Source organism: Rhagoletis pomonella, unplaced genomic scaffold, assembly GCF_013731165.1.
Source record: "Rhagoletis pomonella isolate Grant_MI unplaced genomic scaffold, Rhpom_1.0 Rhpom_scaffold_00012, whole genome shotgun sequence".
NCBI classification, from domain to species: Eukaryota; Metazoa; Arthropoda; class Insecta; order Diptera; family Tephritidae; genus Rhagoletis; species Rhagoletis pomonella.
Genome location: NW_023458566.1, coordinates 9166389 through 9182246, shown reverse-complemented (window position 1 = coordinate 9182246; position 15858 = coordinate 9166389). Strand labels below are relative to the sequence as shown.

At 35.8% G+C, this 15858-nt stretch overlaps 4 protein-coding genes across 13 annotated transcripts in view; all 4 read right to left on the bottom strand.

The window, feature by feature from the left end:
• LOC118747812 overlaps positions 1–4697 on the bottom strand; it is a gene marked incomplete at its 3' end in the record, with an annotated part of 31400 nt that extends 26703 nt beyond the window's left edge. Inside the window, 2 exon segments of one of the 7 annotated variants that reach the window (XM_036481972.1) lie at positions 1789–2332; positions 4457–4697. 7 annotated transcript variants of the gene reach the window in all.
• A 1251-nt stretch (positions 4698–5948) lies between these two features.
• LOC118747811 (E3 ubiquitin-protein ligase Bre1) lies at positions 5949–9956 on the bottom strand. 2 transcript variants are annotated; one of them, XM_036481971.1, is made up of 6 exons: positions 9835–9956; positions 8539–9653; positions 8050–8481; positions 7723–7918; positions 7402–7669; positions 5949–7285 (listed from the first exon to the last, which is right to left on the bottom strand). In XM_036481971.1, exons 2-6 carry the CDS (start codon positions 9637–9639, stop codon positions 6193–6195), a joined length of 3090 nt encoding a protein of 1029 aa, XP_036337864.1. In that variant the 5' UTR covers positions 9640–9653; positions 9835–9956; the 3' UTR covers positions 5949–6192. The 2 variants fall into 2 exon arrangements, with proteins under 2 accessions (XP_036337864.1, XP_036337863.1); XM_036481970.1 differs by having other exon boundaries at positions 8539–9643.
• A 1949-nt stretch (positions 9957–11905) lies between these two features.
• Positions 11906–15080, bottom strand: LOC118747808 (tektin-1). The gene is made up of 3 exons (XM_036481964.1): positions 14877–15080; positions 14307–14819; positions 11906–12510 (listed from the first exon to the last, which is right to left on the bottom strand). Exons 1-3 carry the CDS (start codon positions 15047–15049, stop codon positions 11931–11933), a joined length of 1266 nt encoding a protein of 421 aa, XP_036337857.1. The 5' UTR covers positions 15050–15080; the 3' UTR covers positions 11906–11930.
• LOC118747809 (ribosomal protein S6 kinase beta-2-like) overlaps positions 12450–15858 on the bottom strand; it is a 78516-nt gene continuing 75107 nt past the window's right edge. For all 3 annotated transcript variants that reach the window (XM_036481967.1, XM_036481968.1, XM_036481965.1), the window contains one exon: positions 12450–12510. In XM_036481967.1, coding sequence (XP_036337860.1) covers positions 12472–12510 — 39 coding nt within the window. In that variant the 3' untranslated portion in view covers positions 12450–12471. The remainder of the gene's footprint in view (positions 12511–15858) is intronic.

Genomic DNA, 15858 nt, shown 5'->3' with positions numbered 1-15858 from the left:
ATTAATGAAAATTAAGAAGCAATTCTAATGACTTTAATTAAGAAATAATTTATTTTTTTGAGCATTTTTACTAAGTCAATTTTCTATACAGAATGTATCATATTCCCCATGCGAATGCACAGGATTCCTTGCTTGGTAACTATTTAAGGCAATAAAAATTAAAAGGCAAACAAATTTATCAACTTATTGAAGCATAAAAATTTGTCTAATATTTATGTAAGCCTAAATTGACCATCATGGTCGCTTTTATTTCAGTTTGTTAAAATTGTATAATTCTCTAATTGCAATGGTTGCGCAGTTGTTGTATGTATTTACATATTTATAGAAGTTACAAGCAAATATTTACATATCGTCGCCTAGGTAAAAGATTGTCGTAATCGGTAATCGCAATTTTGACGATTTTTAGTTCTAAATGCAGTTATATATTTTGAAATAAGGTCTTTCAATTGGTTTTATCAGTTTTCAGGTATCTCCTTTAGTTTCCGAGATATTGACTACAAATTTTTCTATAATTTAGTAAAAATTTAGTTAGTAAAGCAGCCATATTAAACTAATCAATATCTTAAAGATGACGTTCTCCATTTCTGGATATCTCCTTTAGTTTACGAGATATTTATTGATCACATTTTGTCGTATTTCATACAAAATGGCTGCCAAATTGTGGACAAATCACGCTTATGACAAAATTTTACTAAAGAAAATCCCTCATAAACTCAAAGCTAATTAACATTAAACATTAAAAAATAAATAATTTAAGAATTTTGTGAACTAGTAACATTTTCAGAGACTTTGGAGAAAATTCCATTCCAAACTTCAATCGCGATTTCCCACAACCTGCCGAAATTAACATACGACAATCTTTTACGCAGGCGAAGATATGTACAAATATAAAAATTGCATTAAAAAAAATGCTGTAAAAATAAATAAAAAAAAATCCAACTAAACTTTCATTTCATAGAACTCTTATGCTACTTAAAAACGGAATATTTTCCCGTTATAAGTTAACGTTTATATGTATGAATTTGGGAATATAATTCTGACTGCACACGGGGTAACCGTAGCAGTAACCAACATAAGTAAAATAATAAATGTTTTGATATTCAAGCGACGATTTCTATGAGAAACTGGGCTGCACACGAAGAAGCCTCCGTGTGTAGTCAGCATAACAAAAACTCTGGCCGGCACACCGCGGCGTCTTTTACAGTGACTTCCAGTCAAATTACTTTTGTACCATAGTGCGATAAGCACGTGCAATCAACCAACCACTGAACAAAAATAAAATATGTATATGTACATATCTGAGAACAAGAACAACAAAAATGCAAAAAATAAGTAAAAAAAAAACTCAAAGCAAATCAAAAAAGCGAAAGCCTTAACAATTAAACCGCAGTTTCAGTTACGCGATTATGCACATAAAATTGTACAAAAGTATGTATGTATGTATGTACATATATGTATGTATTTTTGTATTTAGGCTCATATTAGCAATTAAAGCACCGATTTCAAAACCCCCATTGAGTGGGATTGAAACTACATATACATATGTATAGTGCATACATACATATGTATGTACTTGCCTCTGTACAAATTGTCAACGATGCTTGAATGCGGACTTGAATGTGGCACTGAGCTCCTATTGTTGATGATGGCGCGTAAATGATATTTCAAAAATCGTGTATGGTGTATTGGTAAAAAAAAAACACATTTTATGCGGATAGGCATACGCTGCCTGTTACGTGCGACATAGTATGTACGTACATACATACAGGCAATATATGTATAACTTACCCATAAATTCAGCGCAAAACGACCATATGATGGCTTCGTCACGGCGCGTTGTGGTTGGGCTCCTATAATTTCCTCGATACCCCAGCCAATCTTGTCGATTCTTGAGCTGTAGTTTAGGCTTTCTATGCAGCTGGTGTTGTTGTCGCTAGAGATAATGGTATTGGATGTAGTTACATACATGCATATGTATTTATGTATGTATTCGTTTGGTATAAAAACAATAAATAAAACAAAATCCACACTATGCCACAACAGCCTAGGAAATAGAAATGAAAATGTCAGGGGGTCTCCACCAAGTTGGTGTGGTGGTAGCTAGTAGTTGCTGATGATATTATTGGTGTTGGTTTTTTGTTGTTGTTGCGGTGGTGGTGGTGGCGGTTATTATTGTTGTTTATACACTACATATATGTAATGAACATTTGCGTTTGCATTGATTGTGATGCCGTTTGGCTTCAATTGTTTAGTTCATCGAGAGACGATTGTATGTGAGTGCTCGGGTCGGCTGATTCGATCGGCGCGATGCGGTTTATTTTTGTTGTTTTAACTTTTGTGCCGTTAAATACATATTATATGTATGTATGTATGTATTTAAATGCATGTGTAACTATTAGCATGCATGTGTACATTATGGTGGTCCTTAAAATCAAATGAATAATTTTTGTTCAGTCTAACTCCCTCAATCGGTAATACCACGTTCAAAGATATCACATATAAATTTTGGTCCCGATTGGAGTCGGTTAAGGCGTGTGGCACAGGGTAACTTTATCTTTGACCCCAGTGCGACACGCCTTAACATAGAGGAATTTGAACTTTGTCTCCTGTGCGACACGCCTTAACTATCTTCGATCGGAACCATCGACGTAGGGGTTGAGATTTAGGAAATGTGGTGTAAAAATGTGCTTCACACATTTAAGGACCACCCTAGTGTACATATGTATATGTACACATACACTGCCGGCAAAAGTATTGGCACAGATGCTTTTTTACAATATGTATATACAACATTTTTTATTGTAATATTTTTCCGACAATTTGTTATACAAATATAGTTCATTCCACAACAAAATACATAAAAATATAATTTCTAAACTTTGTGCAAAACTCGCGATAATTCAGCAAATTTTCATGCAAATTTTCAACTATTTGATCAAATTTTTTTGGAATTTTTTTGAGTATGCAGATTTGTAGCCCAATCAATTTTATTTTTATAAAAAATGCAGTCGATTTTTTGCAATTTTTTCCCCGCAATCTTTTCCAAAATTTTTCGAAAATACTTTATATGGAAAAAATGTAAAACACCTTCAAAAAGTTGAAAATTTGCATGAAAATTTGCTGAATTTTCGCGTGTTTTGCACAAAGTTTAGAAATGGAATGAACTATACTGTTATAAAACAATTTTTGGAAAAATATTGCAATAAAAATTGTTGCATATATTGTAAAAAAGCTGATGTGCCTATACTTTTTGCCGGCAGAGTAAATATGTACATAAATAAAATATGTACTACACTCGTTTAGAAAAATGAGTTTCTCGTAATTTTTTTTATTTCTAAAAACTATTATTTTCAAAAGGCCATTTCGCTTAAGGTGGTTATAGGAATAAAAATGTCTAACCGCAATATTACTCTCTGAAGTAAGAGTAAAACAAGTGAGTAACAACCAAAAAGTACGGAACAACGAAACTTTTCGCTTATCGCTCGACACTTTTCATGATTTTCATGACCTGAAGAAAAAGTTCGGCTAAAATCTTGTAACTTCATTCTCTACACAACTCTCCAAAAATCGCTCTCATTTACAGGATTTTGGAGTATGGGAACATTTTTCCTGTAACTTCCTGCAAGTTCGTGTAAAAACCTGTAAGTTCATGGAGTACTGGATTAGAGCTCTGACGTGGAGATTAGGACACAGATAGGAGCCTAAACAAGATTCATAAGAGCAGAAAAGGAAACTGCGGCTGATGATCAGCGCTGGCAATTATTACTTGCGTGTACAATATGTATGTACATACATACATACATATCTACATAAATATGTTTGAATAAGAGCCTCCTAGAGCCGACAAAAGACAATAGAATAGGGCACAACGTGCCAAAGCACCACATGCGCCAGAATCAAGGACAAGGACATAATGGAAGGCAGCTGCTGTTGCTGCTAGGGCCTATAGTGTATGGCGATGTCAAAGCAGCTGGTCTTACATGAATAATATAAAAAAATACATACAATAGAACTAATAACAGGACATTGTAGTTATTCCAGTTTTTCATGATTCCATTATGTATGTATGTATGTATGTATATAAATACATATGTATATAGAAATTCACACACCTAAAAGAATATATATTTTTGTCGGCTTAAAGTTATAGGTAATTTAAACTTAACATTATTTCCATTCGGCTTCGATAAATAAAAATTGAAGTCAAATTATCGTTTCACTTTGCTATTATTTGTAATGTCAGAATATGTTTACAGCTGTATTTAACAAAAAACAGGTATGTACTTTAAAACCGAACCTTTACTTTCTAATTCTCTATATTGTACCACCAGCCAGCAAATTTGCAGCAGCTGTATTTCGCGCACACACACACACACTTACTCACATTCACCGCTGGGTGAAAAATCAATTAAATCTTCAGCTTCTGCGGAAGTTATGAACTTCCTTTCAAACTCACTCTAATTTTCTACGCCTCAAGTATTCTTAATATTTGTTTAATACATAATATTTGCTCTTCACTTTATTCTTTCAACTATTTTTGTAATAAAACTTCACTACAATTTTCGTTATTTCACATTTACACACAATACAAATTCGATTTAAAGCGAGCGATTAGTACAAAAAAAAAATACCGAAAAATTAATCGCAACGTATAGTGAACAACAGCACTTCAACCGCACTCGGCGTAGGATCGTACAGAAATGCAATCGCAAATGCTGTTGGCACTGCATGGAAAAAGGTATGGGAATTTTTTTATCTTGCCACACTATAGCAGGGTTGTGTTTGATTTAGTATGAAATTACGAGCACGAGAAAAGGCCGAAAAAATACAACATAGCGAAAAAATTTAAAAACTAAAAGTATATATGTATTTACCTTTATTTACTAAAGAACTCTGCGATCAAATAAAAAAGATTTGATTTCATTGATCCTATTTGGAACAGTATAAGTAATTTTTTCGTGCAGAATGGTTGATGGTTGGTTATAAAACTGCGCACTTAAGACGCAAAGTAACGTTCGGAAATGCATCATTAAAAGAATTTTTCCGAATCGGAACACAAAAAAAAATAAACATTAAGTGCACCCTACAAATTTGCAACCCTGTGTTTGTGTTTCCTTCCCCCTTCTGTTTGGTTGATTGAGGAAATGGCCACCTTTTGCGAATCTGATTTTCACAACCAGATATGTTACACAGTTTTCCTGTGACAACGGCAAGAGAATGGCAGCTTCCGCATTGAAGATTGGCGCCAGTAAAAATTTGACTTGTACAAATTATCTGACTCGATTGGCATTTTAACGTAATATGAAAGAATTACGCGTTCAAACGTTTAAAAATTAAATCAAATATGTTTATGTAAAAAATTTAGTGCCCACATGAAATATAGTGAGCAACTTCCGGTAAGAAGCGGTGAGAATTTTAAATGTTACTATAATGTTGGTATGCAAGTTGGTAAGTAAAAAATAAAGGTATATACTGTTGTGGAATAATACCCAGATATGGTATCCGGTTGGACACATTCCTAAATGCAGATACACAATACGGAAACGCCCGCTATGCAAATCGTCAGCCTCCTTTACTTCTCAACTCTATTCAAGTTTGCGAAAGCAGGAATTGCTTTCAATTATTATTTTTAGATAAGGATACTTTGATATACATACATATGAATGTACTATGTACAAATTCCCAAAGGTATACTCTTATTGGCGTTTCTTATTATCGGTTCAATATTACCAAAAACGAAGGTTCGATGGTTCCCGCGACAATTAGGTCTACGTAACTGGAACGGGTAGAATTTCTTGTCTACATGTAATTCATATGTGAGATGCTTACTCCATTTATTACTATATACAAATATTTTTTCCTAATAAAAATATAAATATTTTTCCCTAAAATCATTTAAAAACGCTAAATCTAAATTAAAAAAAAAAACACACACACACACACACAAATCAAGTGATAGAGGTAAATTTATTGCAAAGATTAATGCGTATTCTGCATACATCTAACAGTAAATCAATAGTTTATGGATTTTATATAGTAGACATGGAAAGTTTACAGAATTGCAAGAGCTTGCTTTAGACCTTAGCTAAACTTTGCTGCGCTTACGAGAGCAACAAGCTAGCAACTTTAATTAAATTAAAATATATTTACTAGCGAAATATGTTATGATGATAATAATGTAGCGTAAGTGTTTTAAGTTAAATAGAGGCGATGATAATCATTTGCACCGAAGGCGCAGTTACATTTAGGACACTTTCGCTGCCTAGTTTCATAACGTGTACGTAAGCAATCGTAACAAAAGACATGGAAACATTTCGAAAGCACCGCATCCTTCCGCTTAACTTTACACGAAGGACACGTGAGCGTCTCTTTATATTCACGTATCTCTTCTAGAACTACTTCATCAATAGTACTACCCGCCATCTCAATCTTTTTCATACGTTCAGCCTTGCGCTTAAACTGCGCGAGCTCCTCCTGTAGACGCTTCGTTTTGTAGGCTTCCGCCTCCAGTGAACTAGTTTTTTCCGCTACCACTTGTTGCGCTTCCTTCATTTGTGAATGATATTTCTCTAAATGCAATTTTAAATCAGCTGCTGACTGTGCCGATTCGATGGCTTTTCGCTTGTGCATTTCCATCGCTTGTTGTCGCAGCATTAATTCTTTTTCTATAGTGGCTACCGTCGCTTGTAGGCTGCGTTCTTTCTCTTCCAGCTTACGCAATACAATATGCATTGCTTCAATTTGAGTATCTCGCGTAGTCATTTGATCGACCAATATTTGCTTTTCTTCTCGCAACAAATTGTGCATTTGATTGGCTTTGATGCGTTCCGACATAAGCTTAAAGTTGGCATCATCCTTCTCTCGCAGCTGCTGTATTAATCGAGAATTTTGCTCCTGCATATCTTCAAATGCCTGCCCGGTCACCTCCATTTCATTCAACAAAGCTTCTTCCTCATGCGAACCAACAAATGGACGGGCATAATTTGTTCCACCAGTTCCACCCCAAGTATTCTCCACTGGCTTTTGACTAGCCACTTGTTTTTGTAATTCGTATTTCTGCTCTTCAAGTTGTTTTATCTTACGTAATGCTTCCTCATCAGCCAACTTTTTACGCTCTTCACGCTTACTTTCCTGTATCTTTTTCAATTGTTGGCGCAATTCCTCAATTTCTGAGCGCAATTTTTTCTCTGTAGCCATCAGCTGGACTTTATCGCGTTGATCCTTTGAAACGCCCTTATACATGTCGAGAAGAAGCTTCATTTCTTTCTGGTCATTCAATGCTTTCCTGCAAACAAAATTAGTATTTTAATGGGATTGGCAGACATTTGTGGTGCCGAAGAAAAAGTTAAACACATACATACACATAAAATTATAGTATATAAATAACAACAATAAACGTACTTCAATTGGGCTTTCAAGTCTCGCACTATTTCAGATTCCATTAATTTGATTTCCTTTGCTTTTGGCACATCCTTAGCATCTTTTTCCACTTTAACATTAGCTGTGCATGGTGTGCTTCCTGCGTTTGCTCCACTTGTAGCATTGCTGTTTGTGCTGTTGGCAGCTTGTGCTTCTTTCTTTTCTCCCGCTGCGGCAGCAACACCTGTCGAACTCTTTTCCTGTTTTATACCCTCCTTTTGCTCCTTCGTTTCCTCTTCACCATCATCACCTGGAATTCTTTGAATATAGTTTAATGTACTCAATCATTAATATCGTTCTGACCCTTAGCATTGGCACCTGGTTCATCTTTTACTGCGGCTGATGATTCATTTGTACCGGCGCCTGCTGCTCCTCCACCGCTTGTAGCGGTTTCTTCTTTCACAGAGTTTCCACTTTCTTGTTTTACTTCTTCTGCCGTGGGAGGTTGTTGTTTAGTACCTTCTAACTTAGCTAATGTGTCCTCTACCTCTTTTCGCAGCTGAAAGTATTGTGGTTGGTTATTAAAATAGAGAATACGAATTTGTTAAAAGCCCACATCGATGTGCAATGTCTTAGCTACATCGTCTAGAAGACTTAAGTTCATAAATTAATTTAAATAAACAAACTAACCTTCACATTGTCAGCCGAAGCATCTTTGTATTTACGTTTATAACGCTGCACCTCGCCTTTCAGCTGTCCATTATGATTCTGCAGTGATGTAATCAAATGCCGCATTTCTCTATTTATTGGCGCTGTTTGCTCATTAGCTGCCATATTCTGCTCGAATTCAATGCGTAAAGTTTCATATTCTTTCCGAATTTGTGCTAGCACATCCTCCATTTGAATCATTTCGCTGCGCACCTTTTTCTGCGCGATTAACTCCTCACTTTCCATTACTTCAATTTGTCGTAAATGTTGATTTTTGCTGGTTTGCAGCTGGTTCCGCGTTTCATCTAACATTGTCTTAATTTGCATTGATTCATTATATAGAACAGAGAATTGCGATTGTAAGCATTTATATTCTGTAGTCTCCACAATCACAGACTCAGGTAGTTGACGAATCTATTGGGCATACATTTTTATTAAGTTATTTATTAGTGCATCTTCTAAAATACTTACATCCATTTTCAATTTCTCTACTTCCTTCAGCGTTTCCCGATGTGTCGCATGAAGTTTATCCAACTCTTGTAGGCGATTGTTTGCAAGCTCACGATATTCTTCGAGCTCTTTTTGTAAATCTTCATAATGTTGACTATTCACATTGGCTGTTCCGGATGTTTTGCCCGATGAAGAGCTTTTGTTAGGATCGCCGTGCATTTGATGGTAAGCCTTTAGTTTCTCAATTGCCTCTGCCAAATGATTTTCCAACTTATCATTGCGACAGTGCACTTTCTCCAAATCATATTGAAGCTCATCTATCTGGTTCTTCAATTCGGCATTTTCCGTTTCTTTAGCTGTCAGCGCATCCTGACACTCCTTCATTTTTAGCGAAATAGTGTGGAACTTTTCATGCAGTGAAGTGTTCAAACTTTGCAAATTCCGGTTCTCTGTCATAATTTCAATATGAGTTTGTTTTAAAGTCTCGTCAATATTGGGCAACAGATTATTTGTAACATTATCAGTGCCATCTTCACCCTCGGCGTTAGCGTTCGAATTGCTGCCACTTGATACGCCAGTACCTTCTTTCAATGCTATAGTGATCTTCTCATTACGCTGCATAATTCTATCAATTACCTGCACAATTTTTGCTACGGCTCTTTTCGAGACCTGTACCCTATTGGCCAGCTTATCATCAAGTTCTTCTTTGTCCCATGTGGACAACTGAGTAAGGAAAGACGTTGTTACTTCATTTTCATTGCGATTTTCCGACTCATCCGCCGTCTCGGCATCGAAACGTTGCAAAAGTACACGTATATCTTCATTTAATTGATTCCAATATCGATTAACTACATTGAGAACCGCGTCATCCTGCATCTGCCGTTTCTCAAGTTGCTCGATACGATGGCGCAGCTCTGCCTCCGTACGCATACGTTGTTCAATGCGTTGTGCGAGTTTTTTATTCTGGAACTCCAGCACTTTTATGTCCATTTCTTCGAGCGTCGATACTGGCCCAATAAGGTGAGGCTCAAAATGCACCTTCTTAATCGGTGGCTGCCCTAGGTTTGTGGTAGCCGCGACACTACCGCCACCACCTGCATCGTCAGCCCCACGCTTAGACATTTTGCTAGAAAATACTATATTTATAACATTTTTGTAATGAAAATGTTAAAAAAGGGAAAATTAAGCCACAATTTGGGGCACAATGCCGGGTTCTATAGAAATGTCTTTTTTTCTTAGTTTTTTTGCAATATTTTCGATCAAGTGGAATACATAGCTTCAAAGTATTAAATCGATATAACTTTTTGAAGATCTTACCTCTATTTTTTGGAAAATAGCAGAATATTTATACAGCCAAAATAAAATGGCCTGAAAAAATTGATGAACATTTCCCATCCGTATCACTGTAGCGATGAAAAATTGCTAAGCAGAAAAGTGGAAAACGAAACACAGAGTGATGTAGAACTTTAAAAATATGCGTAGATATCCAGCTGTAACCCAAGTCTGTTCGTTTACTTTACGCGTGGCATTAATTTTAAACCATTTTTTTTTTTATAAATTACTGATTTTTATTAACATTTACCAAAAAAATAAATGTTTATACATTATTCGGGCACAGTTCGGCTATTTGTACAATGATTTTCGGACTGTGTCCAAATGCATTATCCGATTAAAAATCAGTCACGTGTAGTAAAAGGATTAAGGTTTAATTGAAAACAAAGACTTCGAATTTCCGAGCACTAATTTATTAATAAATTCGGTTTCCTTTTATGTGATTTTGAGGTGGGTTATTCGCAAAAATACTGTGGATGGCGTAACCGGAGTTTCAGTTTTTGCTGTCAAAATGCTAATTTTGGGTGCCACAGCCCCTCCGTTTCCCACCACAAAATCATTGTAGAAATAACCAAGGTGTATTACAAATAACCGAACATTTGCCTAATTTTCGGAGAAAAAATTTTATCGGCAGAGTTGGGGCATTTTTTGGCCGAAGGCAAACCAAACTGAACTTACGTGCTTGCACATAGACGAAGTTCTAAACGTATAACTTTCGATTCCTGAGTGTATTAGGCCTTGTTAGTCTAAAGACCGCTCTAATTAAAGGATTTAGGTCTTTTTTACCAAAGGATAACCAAAGGGTCTGGCATTTTAATGTTCTTCTAACCTTTAATAGTTTTTCTTGTGTACAGAGATATCGCACTCAAAAACTACCCAAATCTTTCCACCAAATGCTTTCGGCTTCAAAAGAACGGATAAAGATTCGTCACTCGCCAGCTCGTCGGCAACTTCGTTACCCTCGATGCTTCAAACTTTCCGTTCTGCGATTCTTTTTTCTTATTTGGCGTTCTGCCATTCAGGCAAAAGCAGATTTTTCAGTAACTTAGTAAAACTTATAACTTCCTGGTATTTTGCTTCAATGTACCTGCTACTCTTTCGACTCTGCCTGATCACACATCTGCCATTAAAGATCGAGTCCAGTAGCATGGAATGAGTGCTAAAGTTACTTTTGAGTTATTACTAATAAACTCCACAACAGGTAATACAGTAGCCACGCCTAACTACGTTTATAAAGAATTTTTTTAGGTGGGAGCTCAAACTCAATTCCTAAATAACGACCTCGTAAAAATCTTTGGCGCTGGCTTACCTATGGTAATGGAATAAAAGTTTGGTTTATACCTACTCGAGAAACGGTAGCTTAAATATTTACATACACACATATATGGGGTGATGTAAGCAATTATTTGTGATAATTTAATTTTTTTTCTAATAATTGATACTACAGGATTTGGAGAACTCAGTCTTGGAGCGATTCTCAGTTGAACAACGCGTAAAAGTGATCCAAACGTCGGTGCCGATTTAAAAAAAAAAAACATCATGAGGCTAATTTTTACTGCAAGTAAAAACTGTGCGCCCAAAACGAGTCACTGTTTGGTGTGGTTTTTCAGCTGGCGGAGTCAACGGACCGCACTTCTTCGAAAAAGATGCCGATAACGCTGTTACGGTGAACGGTGAAGGTTATCGTGAGATGAAAACATACTTTTTATTGCCTGAATTAGATAACATGGACTTGGACATGTTGTGGTTTCAACAGAACGGTGCCACTTGCCCCACAGCGCATGAAACAATGGCCCTATCGCGTATATCTGCTGTCTTACTGATTCACCATATATACTATCAGAATAATAAATACTTACTTTTTGCAACGTTCCCTGCCTGGATTTGTTTTTAAAAGAAAATCTTAGCTAAAATTAGTCCTCTAAAGCAGCTAATTTTATTGTAAATCGAACATGTGATACATGGCAGTGTTTGAAGAATATGCGGTTTCTAACATTCGAATATATACATATTATAACTCTCTACAAATGCAATATTTTTTTATATTTCAAAGATTTCTTTTAATTTAACTGTGTAAAAATTTAGAATGATTGGTATTTTAGAGCTTGCCTAATAGTCATACAATCCACCTCATCAATTTTAATGCTGTTCGCCTTAATGTTGATCTCCTCCTCCTGCATTATCTGCACGTGTAATAAGTAACGCAACGAAGCTTTATTCTCATTTATCTTCTGATTTAGCTTACATATGGATGCCTGTAACGCTTCCATCTCATGATAGAGTGCATCCTGCACACTGTCGCAAGTCAACTCAAGTCCGGGACGACGTGCACGGTTGCTCAATCGTGTCTGGCAGAGCGTCAATGAACGTTGCTTATCGACCAGCTCCTTCTCCAATTGATGTATGTTACGCTGCATTTCGTGTATGTGATTCATGCAATCGTTGTGCTTATCTTCCAAACATTTCTTTACATGTTTCGTTTCGGAGATACGACGCTCGAAAGCCTCATTGGTGCGATCCGTTTGATTTTGCATATCCTCGCATACTTGCTTCAATAACAAGTCGATATATGCTCGCAACTGTGCAGCCGAATTCAATTCCTTGGCATTATCCTCAATATTTTTATAGGTTGTATGTTGCCACTCGCCGAGGGAGTAGCGACTGTAAGAAAAATATTTTGAGAATACTTAAAAAAATAATCATTTGTACATAAACCGGATACAGAGAAAAAATTACAAGTCTCGAAATACTCAAATTGGACATAGCCGTGTACTGAAAATTTTACTATAACTATTTAAAAATTTACATACTTGTTTTTTCTGAATTAAATTGGAGGACTTGCTTTTTGAGAAATTTCTTCCTTGGTTTTGATGTTACTATATCTACTGAAAAGCGAACTCGAGACCTGAAGAATAATAGCTCGCAGCTCTACTCAAAATATTAAATTGTGAAAAGCCTATAGCTACAGCTTTAAGCTTATTACCGAACTTGGAGGCCTAGAGCTCTGTCGGGCCGAACTTAAATGTTTTTACCAGTGCTGAGTAGACGAAGCTTTTAGCCTATGTATGTATGTGCATCTGTCTAAAATCTATAAAGAGCTTAAATAACCTCTGGCCTCTGGAAAACACAACATAGGTTTATACACAGCACTCAATTTAGCGGAATGAATTAGTTTAAGATTTTTTTGTATTTACATTAGGGTGGATCAGCATAAAAAAAGTTACAATTTTTCCGCCGGAAATATAAAATTTATTAAATGGCATATTCATTTTCGTAAGAATCGAAAATTTAAATTTTTGTATAGAAAAATTCAAAACTTTCGATTCGTACAAGAATACTCCTCTAAATTTTAGGACTTCCGCGAAAATATTTTGGAAAAATATTAAGATTTACGTGACCTAGACCGAATTGAAATGCTTTTAAAAGTCTTATTTTGATTCCAGTGATAAAATTTTTAAACATTTTTATGCAAACCTTTTAAGCTTAAACTCTTCTATCTTCTAATGGTGATTTGTTAGAGGTATTTTCAAATAGGTCCAGCACACTTAAATCTTAATAATTTTGCGAAAGTCTTAAATTTTAATAAATTATATATTTCCGATGGAAAAACAGTGCTGATTTTTTTTTGTAGAGTGATGCGCTCTAATGTACATACATATATGACCAATTACAATGAATCAAGCATTATGAAATAAAATGTGCAGACCGTTCGTAAAAAAACTTCAAAAATTAAACGTCAGTTTTTTGTAAATTGCACTTATTATAAAAAAAAACCCCAAAAGCAGACACAAAAAAAAAATTATTAAAAATCAAAGCAATTTTTTAGCTGGTTGAAACTTGTACTTCATTAAAATTAAGACTAAAATTGCATGGGCTATAAAACTGCATACCCAGAAATATTCTGAAGATTTAGATTAAATCGTTGTTTCAGTCACTGTGTACGTACAAGCGGAAACTTTATTTGTTGTTTTCGAATCAATCTAAAACCTCCTTTATCTGAGCAATTGCGAGCGAGCGCTAAGGTCTCTAAAATTGCCGTTTAAGACCTTCTGTATTCCGTCAAAGCCCGGATGATTCTCTTATGGAGGTCACTGATAAAAACTACTTGTTGGACATAAATGTATGCTCCCTACCGGTACATCTAATATCAGAACGCATCGCTTGCCTCCATTTGTGCTACATTTTGGTAGGTCTGAAGAGAATGACAGCAATCTAAGTTGAGAATTGGTGTGGTAATGATCTCTTAATGTCAATTGCGTACCAAAAAGTAATGAATACATACGCCGCCATGTAATACATAATATGTCCGCGGAATCTGATTTTTTTTTTTTTAATGTTTGGAATTTTCCATATAAAACTCTAGTGCAAGAGTTGCCCGCTTGTTAAAGTTAGAAACGTCCAGCTAACCTTTAAAATTTCACTAGTCAAAAAGCACTTTTAATACAACAAAATCATACCATTCCAAATTGGAGAGATCTTTGCCGGTGCCCAAATGACGCTGTGTCTCACGCAGCGTTAAATTATTTTCATCGATTAGCAGAGATTTATCCTTCTGTGCCAAATCCTTATCTAACAGATATATAGTAGCGCGTAGACTACGTATCTGTTCGGTTGCCTCTTTCAGTGATCGATCCATTAGGCACTGACAACCTCTGATAACCTTCAATTCATGCCGCAAACAACGATCGACTTCGTCATCGCACAGATCCACACCAATACGTCCCTCACGCAATATTTGACAGCGCTGATTTATAGCCAGGGATTTCTCTTTTAGAAAGTCGATTGCATTGAGAACACGATTGCGATATGTATTGAGTGCCTCGTCCTCCAACAAAGCCGTTTTCTTTTGCCTATTCAGCTCATCTAATAAAAATCGAATCTCGCTTGTGCGCTCACGCATATGATGCTCCACTTCGCGCTGCCAAGTCTTGGTAGTATCTTTAGTTTCGTCGACAGTGCGTTGAGACTCCCTAAATGTTATGGGCGTTTTATATATATAAACTGTAAACTGTAAGTATATAACTTACTCCACAATGCGCTCCGCTAAACGCTCCTGATCACAGGTAATACGAAATTTCACTTTATTATTGAAATCCCAATCCTCTTCCGTATATTTTGGTGGAATTCTCGCTTGTGGTCCATAGCCTTTGCCCGTTAAATGTAGGCCACAGACTCGTCGTGTACGCATATTCGGAAGCATTTTGCAATTCAATGCTTTTAACTTCCGGATCAACTAAAATTCTGAGAAAATATGTGTATTTGTAGACGCAAGGTTATATTCAAAAAAAAAATAAGAAACTCCAATTTTTCGTTGATATAAGTGGCGAATTTTTTCCAACTGCCAACAAACTCAGTTCACTTCAAATAAAGTGGAGCAGGCACAATGCAGAAAAATTTAGATGAACACATAAAATAATATCGATTATACGGGAATTAGTGCGTGGTTGCCTAGAGGATTATTATAATTTAATACATATTTGTACTTGTATTGTAGGTAATACATAAATTGACAACGGTATTTCTATGTGGCGGCTACACGTGCAAATATACATAAATACATACATATGTATACTCCCGCATAATTTGTAAATACCGTTACAAGGACTTCCGAAATAAGAAAATATACAGGTATCCGGCATTAGGTATATATTCGATTAGTTTGTATACATATTTACATATATATTAGAGCGGTCCAGGAAAAAAATAAATAAATTCCGCGTACTCCTTCGAATCTGAAGTATTTTTGCAAAGCAGTTTCGAAAAAAAGAATTTTCGACCGAAAGTAGGAGTCGCCTTTTTTCCTCCCATCTTCGGCATTTTTAGTCGGGTTTTTAAGAATTATATTTCAATGCTCTTGTCTGCAGAATACAATATTTTTGTTCCAAAGTTCATTAATATGTAGCTTTTATCACCCCCCAAGGTACCACCCTAATGTCAGTATTTTGAATCGAAGGCATCGGATCTTAAAGTACGATTATTCGATGTGCTTGTCTCGAGGAAAAATTTTTT

Coding starts and splice junctions, on each gene's coding strand:
- LOC118747811 (XM_036481971.1), bottom strand. CDS start 9,639: ATGTCTAAGCGTGGGGCTGACGATGCAGGTGGTGGCGGTAGTGTCGCG. Junction 7,919..8,049: donor CTTCGGCTGACAATGTGAAG/GTTAGTTTGTTT, acceptor CAATACTTTCAG/CTGCGAAAAGAGGTAGAGGA. Junction 7,670..7,722: donor ACCAGGTGCCAATGCTAAGG/GTCAGAACGATA, acceptor AAAGAATTCCAG/GTGATGATGGTGAAGAGGAA.
- LOC118747808 (XM_036481964.1), bottom strand. CDS start 15,049: ATGCTTCCGAATATGCGTACACGACGAGTCTGTGGCCTACATTTAACG. Junction 14,820..14,876: donor TTAGCGGAGCGCATTGTGGA/GTAAGTTATATA, acceptor CATAACATTTAG/GGAGTCTCAACGCACTGTCG. Junction 12,511..14,306: donor GATCTCTCCAATTTGGAATG/GTATGATTTTGT, acceptor TTTTTCTTACAG/TCGCTACTCCCTCGGCGAGT.